Consider the following 17,935-nt stretch of genomic DNA (forward strand, 5'->3'; position numbering starts at 1 on the left):
AATTTCTCAGTAAACTAAGTTGCTATTAAGAAATTTCAGTCTAGCGAGTCAGATAGGAATATAGGTACCTTTGCCTACATGGCAGAGAGAAAAAAAAGTCAGTATGTTCACTAATCCCATTGGTATCTTCATGGTCACCTTTCAGTGCCTCGCCTCTGAGGGGCGCCTCTGAGCTGCTGGGAAGGTAGAGGCTGACTCCCTGAACAACAATCTTGGTGACACAATGTCATGTTATACAATGAGCTGGCGTGGGTGTCCTTTTTCCTGCTACAGGAGTTTCACAGGGTAGGTTTCTTAGGGATCCTATAGACTAGAAAAACGTTTGCCCTCTCCAGAATGATCTATGTATACTTTCTTTTTTTGACTGTAAACACAAATACCCAAATGCATTATAAACCGTTCTTTACAGCTATCCTGTCTTCATGTATGGTGTGTCCTTGCGAAGTAATGACTTACTAGCTAGTTCCTGGACAAAACTAAATAGGTTATAACAAACTTCACTGCTACTCACCACCTTCTCTGGATTCACAAGAGTTCTAGGCTTCACTCGGGATTAAATCTGCAGCTTTTCAAGCTATATATGACAAACCCATAGCAAGCATCACCCTCAATGTTGAAAAATTGAAAGCATTTCCCCTGAAATCAGGAACAAGACAAGGAGGCCCACTCTCACCACTACTATTCAACACAGTGTTGGAAGTTTTGGCCACAGCAATCAGAGCAGAAAAAGAAGTGAAAGGAATCCAGATAGGAAAAGAAGAAGTGAAACTCTCGCTGTTTGCAGATGACATGATCCACTACATAGAAAACCCTAAAGACTCTTCCAGAAAATTACTAGAGCTAATCAATGAATATAGTAAAGTTGCAGGATATAAAATTAACACACAGAAATCCCCTGCATTCCTATATACTAACAATGAAAAAACAGAAAGAGAAATGAAGGAAACAATACCATTCACCATTGCAACAAAAAGAATAAAATACTTAGGAGTATATCTACGTAAAGAAACAAAAGACCTATACATAGAAAACTATAAAACACTGATGAAAGAAATCAAAGAGGACACAAACAGATGGAGAAACATACCGTGTTCATGGATTGGAAGAATCAATATTGTCAAAATGGCTATTCTACCCAAAGCAATCTATAGATTCAATGCAATCCCTATCAAGCTACAAACGGTATTTCTCACAGAACTAGAACAAATAATTTCACAATTTGTATGGAAATACAAAAAAACCTCGAATAGCCAAAGTAATCTTGAGAAAGAAGAATGGAACTGGAGGAATCAACCTGCCTGACTTCAGACTCTACTACAAAGCCACAGTCATCAAGACAGTATGGTACTGGCACAAAGACAGAAATATAGATCAATGGAACAGAATAGAAAGCCCAGAGATAAATCCACGAACCTATGGACACCTTATCTTTGACAAAGGAGGCAAGGATATACAATGGAAAAAAGACAACCTCTTTAACAAGTGGTGCTGGGAAAACTGGTCAACCACTTGTAAAAGAATGAAACTAGAACACTTTCTAACACCATACACAAAAATAAACTCAAAATGGATTAAAGATCTAAATGTAAGACCAGAAACTATAAAACTCCTAGAGGAGAACATAGGCAAAACACTCTCTGACATAAATCTCAGCAAGATCCTCTATGACCCACCTCCCAAATATCAGAAATAAAAGCAAAAATAAACAAATGGGACCTAATGAAAATTAAAAGCTTTTGTTCAACAAAGGAAACTATAAGTAAGGTGAAAAGACAGCCCTCAGATTGGGAGAAAATAATAGCAAATGAAGAAACAGACAAAGGATTAATCTCAAAAATATACAAGCAACTCCTGAAGCTCAATTTCCAGAAAAATAAATAACCCAATCAAAAAATGGGCCAAAGAACTAAACAGACATTTCTCCAAAGAAGACATACAGATGGCTAACAAGCACACGAAAAGATGCTCAACATCACTCATTATCAGAGAAATGCAAATCAAAACCACAATGAGGTACCATTACACGCCAGTCAGGATGGCTGCTATCCAAAAGTCTACAAGCAATAAATGCTGGAGAGGGTGTGGAGAAAAGGGAACCCTCTTACACTGTTGGTGGGAATGCAAACTAGTACAGCCACTATGGAAAACAGTGTGGAGATTTCTTTAAAAACTGGAAAAAGAACTGCCATATGACCCAGCAATACCACTTCTGGGCATACACACTGAGAAAACCAGATCTGAAAGAGACACGTGCACCCCAATGTTCATCGCAGCACTGTTTATAATAGCCAGGACATGGAAGCAACCTAGATGCCCATCAGCAGACGAATGGATAAGGAAGCTGTGGTATATATACACCATGGAATATTACTCAGCTGTCAAAAAGAATTCATTTGAATCAGTTCTAATGAGATGGATGAAACTGGAGCCCATTATACAGAGTGAAGTAAGCCAGAAAGATAAAGAACATTACAGCATACTAACACATATATATGAAATTTAGAAAGATGGTAATGATAACCCTATATGCAAAACAGAAAAAGGGACGCAGAAGTACAGAACAGACTTTTGAACTCTGTGGGAGAAGGTGAGGGTGGGATGTTTCGAAAGAACAGTATGTATATTATCTATAGTGAAACAGATCACCAGCCCAGGTGGGATGCATGAGACAAGTGCTCGGGCCTGGTGCACTGGGAAGACCCAGAGGAATTGGGTGGAGAGGGAGGTGGGAGGGGGGATCGGGATGGGGAATACATGTAACTCCATGGCTGATTCATGTCAATGTATGACAAAACCCACTGAAATGTTGTGAAGTAATTAGCCTCCAACTATTTAAGAAAAAAAAAGAAAAGAAAAAGAAATTTGCAGCTTTTCAGCAAATGGAAAGTATACTGGAGAGGATGGAAATTTTCCTACCCCTTCTTATTCAGCAAACTCTCAGGAAAAAACTCAGAGGTTAAAAGACAAAAGCGTCTTTGTTTACTCTCTCCTTCAGGCATTAACTGGCTTTATAATTTTTCCAACTGAATAGCTATGTAAATTCCAGATTTCTTAAAAGCACTTTATTGTATACATCGCATATTCCAAATATGCTAAAATTCCCCCACCTGGAGAGCAGCCCACAGGGCTGTGGTCTGCAAGCTGCAGAAAACTCAAGGAGACAAGAGGCCCGGGACCTCCCTCACTGCCCAGAGTTGGTCCTGTCTTATCTCTACCAGGAAGAAATTATCAGGAGTTGAACTGTTAGGGATTCTGAATTGTTCTTTCAGAAATTTTATAATAATTAACAGCTGGTCACAACATGAAGCTGAGGCTAAGTCACTACACTTTCAAGAAATATAATAGCACAGTTAAGGAGGCAAAATAGTAGCTGGAGGGGACAGTGCTTTTAAGAACAAGGAAGGATCTGGGCACATTTATAGAAGGAGTGGAAGGGTTCCATGGAGAGAGACCAAATGCAAGAAAACAAAGGGATAATTATGGGCCATAATTATGACCAGAGCCAAGAGTAGATACCCAGAGGACAGATTAGTCTTACAGGGGAGAGGGTAATTCTTCACCAGAAACAGAGGGAACAAAGAACAGATGGGCAAAGATGCCAACACACTTTGAGATGAACGAGAGGCGAGGGAGGGAGATCTTGTGCAATAGACTCGACGTTCTAGGTAATGACATAGCCAAGGCCATCTGCAGAAGGGGAAGTGGGGGGCAAGGGTAGAGTTTTAAGGCACCCAAAGGTGGCATGGGGTGGGGGGTGGTCTGAAACAGTCACCAAGAGAATTGTGACATGAAATCAGTTTGACAGTTCCAAGAGGACAGATTCGGCTGGGCTGGGCAGGGCAGTCATGGGATTACAGTGAAAGGGCATTTAGAGTTTTTCTGTACTATGTTTCAAAGTCTCCAAAAGCTACCCAAAATACTGATAAGACAAAGACCTAGAAACCCTCAAAAGAAGTCCAGAATAGAAAAAATGATACATGCTACAGTACACTGAATACTAGGGCTTTCCAGGTGGCTCAGTGGTAAAAATGCACCTGCAATGCAGGAGATGCAGGAGACGTGGCTTCTCATGTCCATCAAGTCGGTGATGCCATCCAACCATCTCATCCTCTGTCGTCCCCTTCTCCTCCTGCCCTCAATCTTTCCCAGCATCAGGGTCTTTTCCAATGAGTCAGCTCTCCTCAACAGGTGGCCAAAGTATTGGAGTTTCAGCTTCAGCATCAGTCCTTCCAATGAATATTCAGGACTGATTTCCTTTAGGATGGACTGGTTGGATCTCCCTGCAGTCCAAGGGACTCTCAAGAACCTTCTCTAACACCACGGTTCAAAAGCATCAATACTTCAGTGTTGAGCTTTCTTTATAGTCCAACTCCTACATCCATACATGACTACTGGAAAAACCATAGCTTTCTTGGCAAAGAGATGTCTCTGCTTTTTAATACCCTGTCTACGTTTGTCCTTACAAGGAGCAAGCGCCTTTTAATATTGTGGCTGCAGTCTCCATCCACAGTGATTTTGGAGCCCAAGAAAATAAAATCTGTCACTGTTTCTACTTTTTCTCCATCTAATTGCCATGAGGTGATGAGACCAGATGCCTTGACCTTGGTTTTTTAAATGTTGAGTTTTAAGCCAGCTTTTTCACTCTCCTCTTTCATCTTCATCAAGAGGATCTTTAGTTCCTTTAGTTCTTTACATTTGCAGTACATACTATGATTATAACCAGTCTACCTCAGCAACAGTCAACAACTACTAATAGTAACTGAATAAACTTCTTCTGTGCCAGGCACTGTGCTGAGGACACAGCATATTTAAACATAATCTCCTTTACTTCTTACCATAGGCCCACATGATGGCTGTCCTGGAATCAGTTTTACAAAGAATCTGAGGCTTTAGTGTAGATACCCTGAGAGTGTCAAAGAGCTAATTAGTGGCAGAGCAGTTCTATCCAACGGTGAAGTCCACCCTTGTAAAAGTACATCTGCACTCCCCATCATTTTTGTTTTATTTATTTATGTATTTACTTATTTATTTTGGTTGCACAGCATGCAGGACTCACCCAATCAGGGACTGAACCCATGCTCCCTGCAATGGAAGTAAGGAATCTTAACTACTGGGCCACCAGGGGAATTCCCCCCCACCATTTTTGATCAGGAATGTACAGTAGTTGAATATCATCCCCCCAAACTCAAGCCCCCTGAAATCTCAGAATGTGAACTTGGAAATAAGCCTTTGCAGATGATACAAGCTCTGTAGATGCCATCACGGGTCTCCTTTCAAGAGGAGAGGAGACACACACAGAGAAGAAAGTCACATGAAGACAGACACCCAGAATGCAGTGATGCAGCTGTTAATACAAGGCCAGTAATGCTAGGAGCCACCTGACCCTGGGAGAGAAGCAAGGAAGAATTCTCCCTTCAAGGCTTTGGAAGGGAGCATGGCCTCACCAAAACTGTGTTTTCCTACTTCTGGACTCCCAACTGCTAGAGAGTAAACGTGTGCTGCTTTAAGCCACTCAGTTTGTGGTACAGCCCTCAGAAACTAATACGGAACGCTTTCATAGAAATACATAATTTCTCAAATGAGCTTAGGAGTATTTTTAATCACTTCATTTTCAGCAGTACATGCAAATGTAATTTTAAGCAAAAAGTATTTCATTTTTATTCAGGGTAAGAAATGTGCATAATACTTACTTAGATATTATATTTAATGTCATTCATAATATATAAGAAAATTTTAACTTCATCCTATTAAATAAATGATGCTAACTATTTAATTATGTAGGAAAAATGTGATTTATAAAAAATACATTAAAAACCAAATACTATGTTTCTGCATGGCCTCCATGTATATTAAGATGCAGACTAAAAAAAAAAAAAAAACATACAGACAGATTTAACTATTTCCTATAAGATCAAAAATATAAAATAGTCAGCAGTTGGGGTGAATGTTTTTATTTTGCTTGATGTCCACTAGTTTATATACTTGAATATTTATGATGTGCTTTAAATTATAAGATAAGAAAAAAGGTTTCAGTAACTACTTGTAAGTAGTTCTCTACAAATCACATACTACATACGTGGACATTTTTATTTCCAGTAAGTTAAAAATGAATGTAAATGCCATTTTTTTTCTATTTTAAAAATTTAAAATCTTAAAAATTTTTCATAATTTTTCTATTCTGCTATCAGTTATTGAAGAATTGAAGAATGAGAGTTTAACATGCAATGTAAGCATATTTGAGCTCTAAGAGGTCTTCACTTCACAGAGGAAAATATGTAAATAATTTCCATCGTATGCTTAAAGATATGTAATGAAAGAGTTACTATTCCCAACCTGGAGAACTTTTTTGACTCCTTTAATAGTTCAGAAACCTCCAGCTAGTCAACACGGCAATTTCTATATTAGCAGTTCTCAAACATCTGGTTCCAGGAACAATTTGTAGTTTTAAAAATCACTGAGGATTTCAAAGAGTTTTTGTTCATGAATTGTAACACATATATAAAGAAAATAACTTGATATTTACCATACTTGAAACTGCAAATGAGAAATATTTTAAATATTTAATTCATTTAAAAATTAAAATAGTACATTCATCATGTTAACATAAATAACATTTTTATGAAATATAAATATATTTACCCCAAAATTAATAATAAACATGGCATTGTTTTGCATTTTTGCATATCTCTTTAATGGCTAGTTTAATAGGCTACCGAGTACTTACATCTTCCACACTTGAACTGTGATAATATGTTGTTTTAGTTGAAATATATGAAGAAAATCTGTCATTAGAAAGAGGAAAATATTTTAATAGCTTTTTTAGGTAGACAATCATAGACATTCTTTTGATACCATGCCAAAATTGACAACATATAGCTTCTTAAGTCAGTTACAATGTGAAATCTGAAACCATATTAATAAACTTTTTGTGCTCCATTAACAACATGAAAATCTGTCTGCCTTCTACTCATAACAGATCCTTTCTTATATGTGACTTGGTAATATCATGCATTAATCATTTGAAAAGTACTGGGTTCCTGAGTTATGCAAATCTTCTAAGTGTTAACACTTAATCATCATTCAATGTCAAAAAAGAAACATACGCTACTATACCACCACCTAATCAAAAAAGACTTCAAGTCTTGGGAAACTGTCAGTTTTACTGTGGCATACACAAGTTTTTGATGTAAGTTTTACTTAAATATTCAAACTTTATCATTAACAAATATTGTCCATTGTTTTTCTTGAAATATTACTAGTCGCTCAGTAGTGTATGATCCTTTGTGACCCCATGGACTGTAGTCCACCAAGCTCCCAGGATTTTCCAGGCAAGAATACTGGAGTGGGTTGCCATTTCCTTCTCCAGGGGATCTTCCTAACCCAGGAATCAAACCTGGGTCTCCCACATTGCAGGCAGACTCTTTGCTATCTGAGCCACCAGGGAAAGGTTCACTTTATTCACTTTCAAGAAATTTAGCTGCCAAATATCCAACAGGTAAGTATAGTTTGTTCTGCAGTATTCTTCTAAGTGAAAGTGATATTCCATGACTAAAGCAGCTAGTTGCGCTAGTAACTTAGACAACAACAGAAGGAGTTGGTAAGAGACAAGGTTCACGTTCACTTCCATTTGCAACAGAAATCTTTGTGAGTGGTTATCATCTTGTCACATAAATTTTTTTTAAAAAACATGTACTCAAAAGTTAAAATTTAACAAGCTTACTAATTTCTACTGTTTCATCAAGGACATTTTAAGGAAAACGGCCATTGTTTTTCTTTGGCATGTGTACAAGAATGCCATAAACACTAACGCAGTTTAGTGTCACTGCCTTGATTGGCACTAATGTGATAACATTTTTATACCTAGTGACTTTTGTGCTACTAATGCAAATGTCCACAAGGTGAAAAGGCAAATAATGTCAAAGAGTATTGTTATGAAATAATTATTACCTTGCAAACTACTGAGTCTTGGGGACCCCCCCCCCAGAGAATCTATGGACCACACATTGAGAACCAGAGCCTAAACCACTTCTAGACACCAGAGTCAAGGTATGGGCCACACACACATACACACACACACACACACAAATCACCAGTAGATCTCAGACCAGTGCATCAGTCTGGAATATAATTCTGCCCTTTGCAATGATAACTCCTTCCTTACAATCACTCTGCATTTACCTTCCTGGCTCCCTACCTGCCTCAACCTCATAAAACTAGGAAGTCTGTATATAGTCCTTCTGCCTTGAAGGTGAGTTTACTTTCTTCCTCTGGGGAGAGGGTTTGCAAAGATAGCTAGGCTGGCTTGGGGGGAAGGACAGAGCAGGGGGAAACACTTCTCAAAGGGACTTTGCTTGCCAGCCTTTACAAAATCGAGAGCTTTTGAAGTGACTTAGGCAATTCTGATCAAAAATAACCCTTTGTCTCTTGGCGTCCAGTCCCAGCTCCCCGAACACTGAAGCGTGGCCTCTACTGGGCTTTAACCTCACCTGCCAAATTGGAATGGGCAGGGAAGCAAGACAACTGTCATAATCCTCTTTAGCAATTCCTTGGAAAGCACATTTGCATGTTTAGTGGCAGCCAGAGTGAAGCACTACTCAGGGGTTCTCTGCTATTTTCCATCACTCCACCTCTTCTCTGGTTTTGGAAGGGGAAAGAGTGACACTTTAAAATGTCAAGAAAGCCACAAGTTCTGATGCCCTCATTCTGGGTCTTAAGAACCATCAGCTAACTGTTTTTAAAAAAACAAAACAGTACTTATGAAGTCTTCTGAATAATCCTCATAATGTTGGCCTTATCCAAATGGACACTGAGGACATATAAATGGGTTACCTGAAGCAGCAAAAACATGTAAATAGGATTGAGTTCCATCACACACTGAAGGTCTTTTGCACACACACACTTGCTGTTATGAAGTGATACTCTGAGAAGGTTTGGGTGCAAAACACAAATCAGAGGGTTTCAAACAGTTACAGTTCAAGGTAGCCTAATGCCATGTGACCAGAGGAAGTCCAGGGTGGCTGTGTGTGTGCGTGTGCGTGTGTGTGTGTGTATGTGTGTGTGTGAGATGTTGAGGCGGGGAGGGTGGGGAAGAATGGAGGAAGCATGGGTCTACTTCCTCAAACCAAACCAGCCTATCCTCTAGGCTTTCCTTGCCAGTTATCACATCCCATCCTGCCAGGACAGAAGCGAAATCCTGGGGGAAGCAGTGCAGGGTTAGAGATCCGTGCTCACTCTGGAAGGAAAACTCCAGGCTGACCACTTCCTGGACAGGTGGCCATGGACACGTAGGTGCTCTGTGCTTCTTTCCTATCTGAAATGGGAACCACAGTGCTACCTACATTTCAGAGAGTTATTATAAGAATTAAATGAGAAAATATTTGCAAGACGGTTTAGAACAGTATCTGGCACAGTGTAAGCCGATATAAGTGTCTGAATGTTTTTTCTAACACATGCCCCATAACAGGCATGGAATTCTATTTCTTCATTCAATCATGGAGTGATATAAACCCACCCCTAAGGAGGCATAGATACTTAGACACATCTTCAGAACAAAAACATAATGGATGTGCGGCAGCATTATTAAGTTAGTCATCCACAAATGTTATTAGAATAAATCATGAATAATGTGTATGCTTTAAGCACTGTCTAGCCATTAACTTTTAAAAATTTCATTTAGCTTTGTGAAGCATGCCCTACAGAACATAACTCCCATAGCAGTCGTTCTCAGCTTGTTCAAGCATAAAGACCTCTTTTTAATTGCTTTAAAACGTAAGACCCCCCACTTCTGCCACAGGGCATGTGTGTATGCACCCCCCACCCCACCACACACTCACAAAAGAGAGTAACTTCATATTATATTCTTCTTACTTTCCTCCCACTCTTTGAGAAAAATTGTTGCTTTAAAAGTGACCAAGAAGGAATTCCCTGGTGGTTCAAAGGTTAGGACCCTGAGCTTTAGCTGCTGAGAATGTGGGTTCAATCCCTGGTCAGGAAACTTAAGATTCCACAAGCTGCACGATGCAGCCAAAAAATAAAGAAAAATAAAATAAAATGTACACTGTTGTATAAAAGAGTGACCAAGAATTCAAGAACTCCCTCAAATAAATTTATATGAAACATAGTATTTATGCACAAATCCACTGAGAGTAGTTGGTACCCATGTGGGTTTCAAGACCCTTGGATTAATTCCTCAAGAGTCTGGGTTTCTCATGTTAGAAGATGCTTTCACAGAGGAAAGGGAATCATCAGAAACTAAGATCATGTTCTTGAAGAAATTCAAATACATTAAAATAAAAGATTAACCAAGTGAAAGTCAAATACCAAAATCGCGACTTCTTTAATACTACGTGGTCACTCCAGTCATGCATGGGTGAGGATGCCAGTCGAGAAGTATTTCAGTACATCTGAATACAGCAGTATTTCAATAAGCTAAAGGCCAACATTTTTTTAGGACTTAAATCAGAATATTTTGCTTTCATCTTCACACAATCTTCCACAGTTAAGCCTGACAATTTTTCATTGTTTACTCTCTTAGGAATCTGACCCACTGTAACAAAGATGTTAAAAAACAGAGAAACAGATAATCCCATGTAGTTTCTGCAAGAATCATGTCTGGTTCCAGAGATAATAGAAAGGACCGAAATTTCCTGGAACTAATACAGATCCATGGAAACATCCCCAAGCAAAAACAGAGAGGTTCAATGGACTGGACAACTTTCAGGCAACTCAAAACTAGGATAACAAGAGATTTCAGAAACCCCCTCTTGTTGATAGGAGTTTCCCTTGTATGACATGGAACACAATCCCAAGAGCTGACTTTCTGTCCCTCAGATAAAACTGTATTTAAAATATGTATAAACATCTGCTGAAATCACATTTAGGAACCAGTTCTTCACTTATTTTCTTCTGTGTTTCTCATTTCCTTTGGGACCTAATGTAAAAATCACCTCTCACGTAACTGCATTCTGCCATCACTTTGAAGGCAGAGCTGTTTTTATTTTAGGATATCATGTGCAAAATCATGCTATTTGACACTACATTATATTCACAGATGATGCAAGTTGAATAAAGACACCTTGCTGATTTCTTAATATAGATTCAGCTAAGATTAGTTATGCATCTGCCACCTTAACATTCAGATTGGGGGTGAAAAAAGCCTTAGTTAAAAATCACACTTGCATCGGAAGCGCTTAGAATTTCATGGTTCATTTAAGAGCATCACAATCAAGAATTTAATTATGTCAGAAAAGAATGGTAGCTTCTTAACAACCAAAATGGCAACCCCTCCATTTCTCTCGCTTCCACCACCAAAGTGGGTCATTTCCCTTAACCTTTACGAGCTTGTCTTCTGATCTATGGAACACCGAGTTTGATGAGATGATTTTCAGATACCCTCTGGTCTTATCATGCTGTGATTTTAAGACTTCTAGAGAACAGACTGACAAGGAGGTGAAGGGGAAACAGAGCCAAGATGCTATGGGAACTTGGCCAATTCAGTTCCTAAACAAGGCAGTATTTCCCATGATGCAGACACACATTCCACCTGTCTCTTGTCAGTGAACTGGCCACTGGGAGCGCCCAAAGAACAACAGTTTCACCAAAACCACAATTCTGTATTAACATTTAAACAACAGCTGCCTACTTTATTCAATCCATCCTATTGTTCATGCAAGGAACTCTATGACACTTGTTATAAAACAAAATTCAACTGAGGAAATGTGAAGATCTAATTGGCTTTTAAAATAAATAAATAAAACTTAAACAAATAAACATTCGCCTAGTAGTAGTAGTGTTGTGTTAGTCACTCAGTCGTGTCTGACTCTTTGCGATCCCATGGACTGTAGCCCACCAGCCTTCTCTGTCCAAGGGATTTTCCAGGCAAGAATACTAGAGTGGGTAGCCATGCCCTCCTCCAGGGGATCTTCCCATGCCAGTGACAGGACTTGGGTCTCCTGCATGGCAGGCAGATTCTTTACCTCTGAGCCACCAGGGAACCCCAACAGTATGCTAGTCAATAAATCACTGAACCTCAAAAATACATGATTCCTCCCAAATAAAGTCTGTGTTACAGCATCAGAATGGACTGAGAACTAAGGACAGGAAATTAATCTCTGTGAGGTGGAGGGGAAAGTCGTATTTTGGAATCAGTAAATCTAACAATAACTTCCAGGCTGAGTAACAAAGTGCTTATGCTCCACAGGTTTCTATAAATGTAGTATAAGCCTTTACAGTGTCAAGTTAACATTTACACCACTGAATTACTTAAAGAATTCACTCTGGTGGTGGATAATGTTCTAATTGGTTCAATTAAAAAAAGGTCTGACTGGTTCCTCCACCAAACAGAGACTGAGACAAAAGCTTTAGGTACAGGTCATTTATTTGAGAAAGTATTCCCAGAGAGCAGAAACAGTGGCCAGCGAGAGTGAAATAAACACAAGGATGCAACTGGCCACTCTGATCTGCTGTTCAATTCTGTAAGATGGTCAGAGGAACCTCGGGAAATGCATTTCAGAACCATGCATGCGAGAGAAGAAAGAAGAAACATTTAGCCCTCATCTTCTATTACCCACTTGTCAAGGTTTGCTTCGTGGGTGGTCATTTTTCTGCACTTCGTGCTTATACATGTTGAGTGCCCAGTCAGCTCTCATAGGAGCTAGTGACAAAGTCAAAGGAGCTCCTGGCTATAAAACAAAAAGCACAGGCTTGAGCCAATGAGCCATCAGGCTACACCTCTGACCTACCTGTTGAAGCTTGTGCAGAACTGTTCACCTAGCAGTGGGTGGAATAAGAAATAAGGCCAAGATGATTTGAACTGACACATATAAGCGTCAGGCATGCATATAAGTCAGGATGGGCCACTTATGCTGCAGTAACAAATGACCCCATGATTTCCTGCATTACAACTACAAAGGTTTCTTTTTACTCATGATGCAATTCCCAGGTGGGTATGCTATGATTCTGGGACATTTTCCTCTTTCTAGGACCAAAGCTGACAAATCAGTCTCCATCAAAGACAAAGTCAATCATTGTGGCTTGAGGGAAAATATTAAATTTGTGAACTCTGAGAAAATTAAAATTGTGAACAATTTGTGAACTCTTTATAAAGCTTCTGCCTGGAAGAGGCCCATATCACTTCTACTCACCTTTCATTGACTAAAACATGCCATCTGCCTAAACTGAGTTCAAAGGGCTGGAATATATAATCCTTTGGCAGAGAGGGGTATAATGTAGGAAGGTGACTGAGTCTATTACTCTGTACTTTCATTTTCACAGAAGAAAAGCCAAGGGTACGAGAAGCAATTCACTTTAAGGAATTAAAGGGAAAGTTCTTTCATGGCACCATCTCTTCTCTGAGCACATGGCAATCAATATTTAGGAATATTAAGTCTCAATCAAAGATAATAAATCTTTTTCCAATGAGGAAAAAAAAGCACAAGGGATGGGGAAGGATAAGAAACCATCACATGTCCTATGTTGTGAATTTCTTCATCTTATGGATGTTGAAATGATTCTCAGAAATCACAAATAATGCTGACTTCTAAGGACAATAATGACAGACCTGAGCCGAGGCTTCAATTATCTGTATTCCTATTCCAGGGCAAAGGTGATAGGAAACATCCATCATCATTTTATATCCAAGTTACCTGAAGAGCACATACACTTTACAGAAATCTTTTTTTTTAATTTAACAACTTAATGTAACAATGAAACAATTTAAATAGAGAGGCAAGCATTCCCTGACAAGACAAAATTCAATTTAATTTATTAATAAATACCACTGCAAGTAAGCATGTTACAGTTAGAACATTTGATTTACCAGCCTGCTGACCAGCAACATGGAGGTCTTTGTATTAATACAAACTTAAGTACCATCAGAATTCTGTTGGATGAAACAACCAAGAGGGAAGAGTGAAGAGGTTAGAAGAGCCTCACTGAAATAAAGAGAGTCCCTATCTGGGAGAGGAAACTGTGACCTCCAAGCCTTTACTTAATTTGATCTGCCTCAGGGGCCAATGATGAAAGGCTGGTAGACCATTCCAGGCGTTTATTCATTCCCTCTGTATTTACTGAGTGCTCATCCTCTGCACAGCACAGTTCTAGGTACTGGGCTCAATGCCGAGAAGAGCAAGGCAGCAAAGTCCCTCCCTTCATGGGGTGTACACTTTGGGGAAGGGGAAGGGATGCAGAGAATAAACAATGAGATGTGCAAATAACCAAGATAAGTTCAAATTAGGGCAGGTCTTTAAAGACAGTACTAGCAGTTTGAAGGGGAGAGGTGGGATGCCAACCTGTAAGTGGTGACCTCTCTGAACAGGCAACATGTAAGAAAATTATGACACTATCATGTAAAGTGCAACCCGGCTGTTAGAAACAGCAACATTATCCTTTAAGGGCTATAGTTACTCTAATAAGATCTCTGAATGTTTCATTCTCTGTGCTCTCCCCCCACTTCCCATTCTCCACTAAATTTCTCTCTTAATTGCCCGGTATTATATTTTCTCCTTGCTTTATTTATTAAATGTATTTTTATGAATATAGTCTTAATTTTAAAAAAATAAGCTATTTTATATCCCCATTATCCAAATTAAATTGCTTTTTAAGTATTTTGTATACATCATGAGTACTTTGCAAGAAAATTCATCCTCCCATCTCACCAACCTCAGTTTCTTCCTCTTCCCCTACTTGTATTTAATTTCTGTTGTAGAAAGATTTCTTCCCTTTCGGGAAGAAATGTTTGCGGGGGTCGGGGCGGGGACAGGTTTCTGCACAACAAAAACCTATCCTGGGCAGAAACACCTAAGTGAGGCATTCTAAGAATGCCGTCACTGTCTCTCGCCTTTGTCCAAATTCCCTGCCCTTTGAGTAAGGCTGACACCCATGAGTACATGATGTCACTCCCATGATTAAATTATACAGTATGACAAAACGCAGATTCTTCGGGTTGGCTTAATCTAATTCTAGTCATTTTAAAACACAGTGTTCCTCTGGCTACAAGACAGAAAGAGAAACTGGGAGCAGGAGAAGGACTTGGCTCACCACTTCCAGTTTGAAGATGGAAGGGCTTACATGAGAAGGAATACAGTCAGCCCTGGTTGCCTACCACTAACAGCCAGCAAAAAAAATGTGGGAATCTCAAACCTACAGCTGAACAAATAGGATTCTCCCAACAACTTACAATCTTAGGAGCAGATTCTCCCCCAAATCCTCCAGATAAGAGCCCAAGTTGACTGATACCTTGGCTTTGGCCTTCTAAGACCCTGAACAGAGAATCCAGCCAACTTGCCCAGAGTGTGGACCCACAGAACTGTGAGATAATCAATGAGGGTTATTTTTAACCATTAAGTTGGTGGAAACTTGTCATGCAACAAGAGAAAACTAATATAACATGTAACCAGATTTATCAATCTAGTGTTCCATCGTTCAGTCCCATTCAGTCGCTCACTCGTGTCCGACTCTTTGAGACCTCATGAACTGCAGCATTCCAGGCCTCCCTGTCCATCACCAACTCCCGGAGTTTACCCAAACTCATGTCCATTGAGTCGGTGATGCCATCCAACCATCTCATCCTCTGTTGTTCCCTTCTCCTCCTGCCCTCAATCTTTCCCAGCATCAGGGTCTTTTCAAATGAGTCACTGGGCACCTACCGACCTGGGGAGTTCCTCTTTCAGTGTCCTATCATTTTGCCTTTTCATACTGTTCATGGGGTTCTCAAGGCAAGAATACTGAAGTGGTTTGCCATTCCCTTCTCCAGTGGACCACATTCTGTCAGACCTCTCCACCATGACCGGACCATCTTGGGTGGCCCCACACGGCATGGCTTAGTTTCACTGAGTTAGACAAGGCTGTGGTCCTGTGATCAGATTGGCGAGTTTGCTGTGATTGTGGTTTCAGTCTGTCTGCCCTCTGATGCCCTCTATCAGCTTCTACCATCTTACTTGGGTTTCTCTTACCTTGGATGTGGGGTATCTCTTCACGGCTGCTCCAGCAAAGCACAGCTGCTGCTCCTTACCTTAAACTGCTAAATAATGACTCCTTCCCACCTTCAGAATGTGCATCATTAATTCTAATGAAAGGAGGGGAATCTTCTGGGAACAAAGAGGGAGGAGGGTCAGTGATGAAAAAGTGAGAACCAATGTGGGACAGACTCATGGCAAACACACGATATGATTTACCTTGCCCAAGTGCAGTGTCAGAGTTGTGCTGGGCCACCAACTTCTCTAAAGGAAGGAAAGAGAAAAGCCAGGAAAAACTAAAATATGCCACGTAAGTGACAGGAAACTCGGTACAACCAGCTGATTTTCTTACCAGTTCTTAGCACAGGGAGTAGGGGGTGGGGGGTGATAAAACTGCTTAAATGATGTCATGCCTTTCTGGCATTTTTCCAATGATAAATTCACATGATTATATGCAGAGTTCAGAAGCATTTGCATACTGTGGCAGAGGAAACACTGTGTTTTCCCCTGATGCCCCTTCCTCTTCCTTGGCACAAAGGAAGACTACTGTTTCAGGCTCCCCTACCAATATGTTAGGGATACGATGGAGTTCTGGCAAACAGGATTTAAGTAGAAATAACAGAAGTCATATCCAGGTCACACTCTTTAAAAATAGCAAGATCCAATCTCCAGCTCTCTTGTCCCTGAACAGGCCTTGCGCTGAGATGACAGTCCACTAGATAGATGGAGTCTGGATCTCTGAGTCACTGTGTGGAAGACAGCCTCCACCGACATATACCAGACTTTCTTGGGGCCATACATAAGTATCTGTTAAGTTTTTGAAATTGAGTGGGGGGAATTTTCTTACTATGGCACAGCTTAATAATATTAATTTATCCTAAATAATACATGTGTATTTGCTCATTTGATTTAGTTTAACAAGTCTGGACAGAATCTCTTTATCTTAGACTTTTTCTTGATTTAGTGCAACATCTAAGCATTACACAAGGACATTAACACAGGAACTTGAATATCAAATTTAATTACTGTTATAAGAAACTCACATTCTGACACATCTGATATTTACACTGGATAATTTCTGTCTTACATAAAGCTACAATGAGGAGCACATATACACTTGCAAATTTATACACATACATGTAATTATCAGCAGTAGGAATAATGACAAACCCCTTCCTGCAGTGCCAGTTTTAAAAGTGTATTGGCCTTGACCATATCTCTGTCCCCCATTGACCCCCACATCAGAAGATGGGCCTAACCCTATGATCTTCTCAGCCTAATTTAAGCAATGTCAACCTGGAACAAGGACAAGTTGAAAGTAAAAACTACCAATTGTTTAGCAGGGAGAAGGACTCACAATGAGAAGTCAAATTATTTCCCTGAACATTCAGAAAAGGTATTTAACCATTTGTAAACCAGGAGACAGAAGTGAATATACCAGGATTTCTAACCTAATCACCCATCTGCCATTTACTTGAATTTCAAAAGGCCTAAGAAAAGACAAAGGGCTAATATGTATTCTTTAATGTACAAGATTATAATTAACCTAATGTCTCTTTCAAATTTATTATTATCTACTAAAGAATAAATAATTCTGCAACCCTCTAATACAGCTCCTAAGCGTTAAATCACTGACCATAACTAATAAGCAGCTTAATAGCAAGAATATCCTAAATAGAGCCACAGACCATAATTTCACTGAGTGTAAATCATCATCATTTTTAATGCAAAGGCAACAGCAAATCTCTGTAATTACTGGGTGCATTTTGAATCACTTTTATTATTACTGCACTGGCCCCATTAAAAATCCAAAACACTGAACTGCATGGAATATAAAACTGGAATTATGATACCCCACAAACTCTAATTGAAATCCATAAATTTGCTGCTAGTATTCAGAATTATTTTGTTGCCAAAGAATTTCAGCTATTCAGAATTAACTTTGAAAGCATTTGCTTTGTCTCAAGCAATAAGTAAGAGCA

General features: G+C 39.5%; 1 protein-coding gene across 3 annotated transcripts in view; it reads right to left on the reverse strand.

Moving 5' to 3' along the window:
* SAMD5 (sterile alpha motif domain containing 5) overlaps nt 1-17,935 on the reverse strand; it is a 63,611-nt gene that overhangs the window by 11,081 nt on the left and 34,595 nt on the right. For 2 of the 3 annotated variants that reach the window (XR_010662469.1, XM_065931189.1), the window contains exon 2: nt 6,725-6,782. The exons of the other annotated variant lie outside the window; for it this stretch is intronic. Coding sequence is in view for 1 of the 2 variants with exons in the window: in XM_065931189.1 (XP_065787261.1) it covers nt 6,759-6,782 (24 nt within the window). In the remaining variant the exon portion in view is untranslated. The remainder of the gene's footprint in view (nt 1-6,724; nt 6,783-17,935) is intronic. 3 annotated transcript variants of the gene reach the window in all.

Source organism: Muntiacus reevesi, chromosome 3 (assembly GCF_963930625.1).
Source record: "Muntiacus reevesi chromosome 3, mMunRee1.1, whole genome shotgun sequence".
Classification (NCBI taxonomy): domain Eukaryota; kingdom Metazoa; phylum Chordata; class Mammalia; order Artiodactyla; family Cervidae; genus Muntiacus; species Muntiacus reevesi.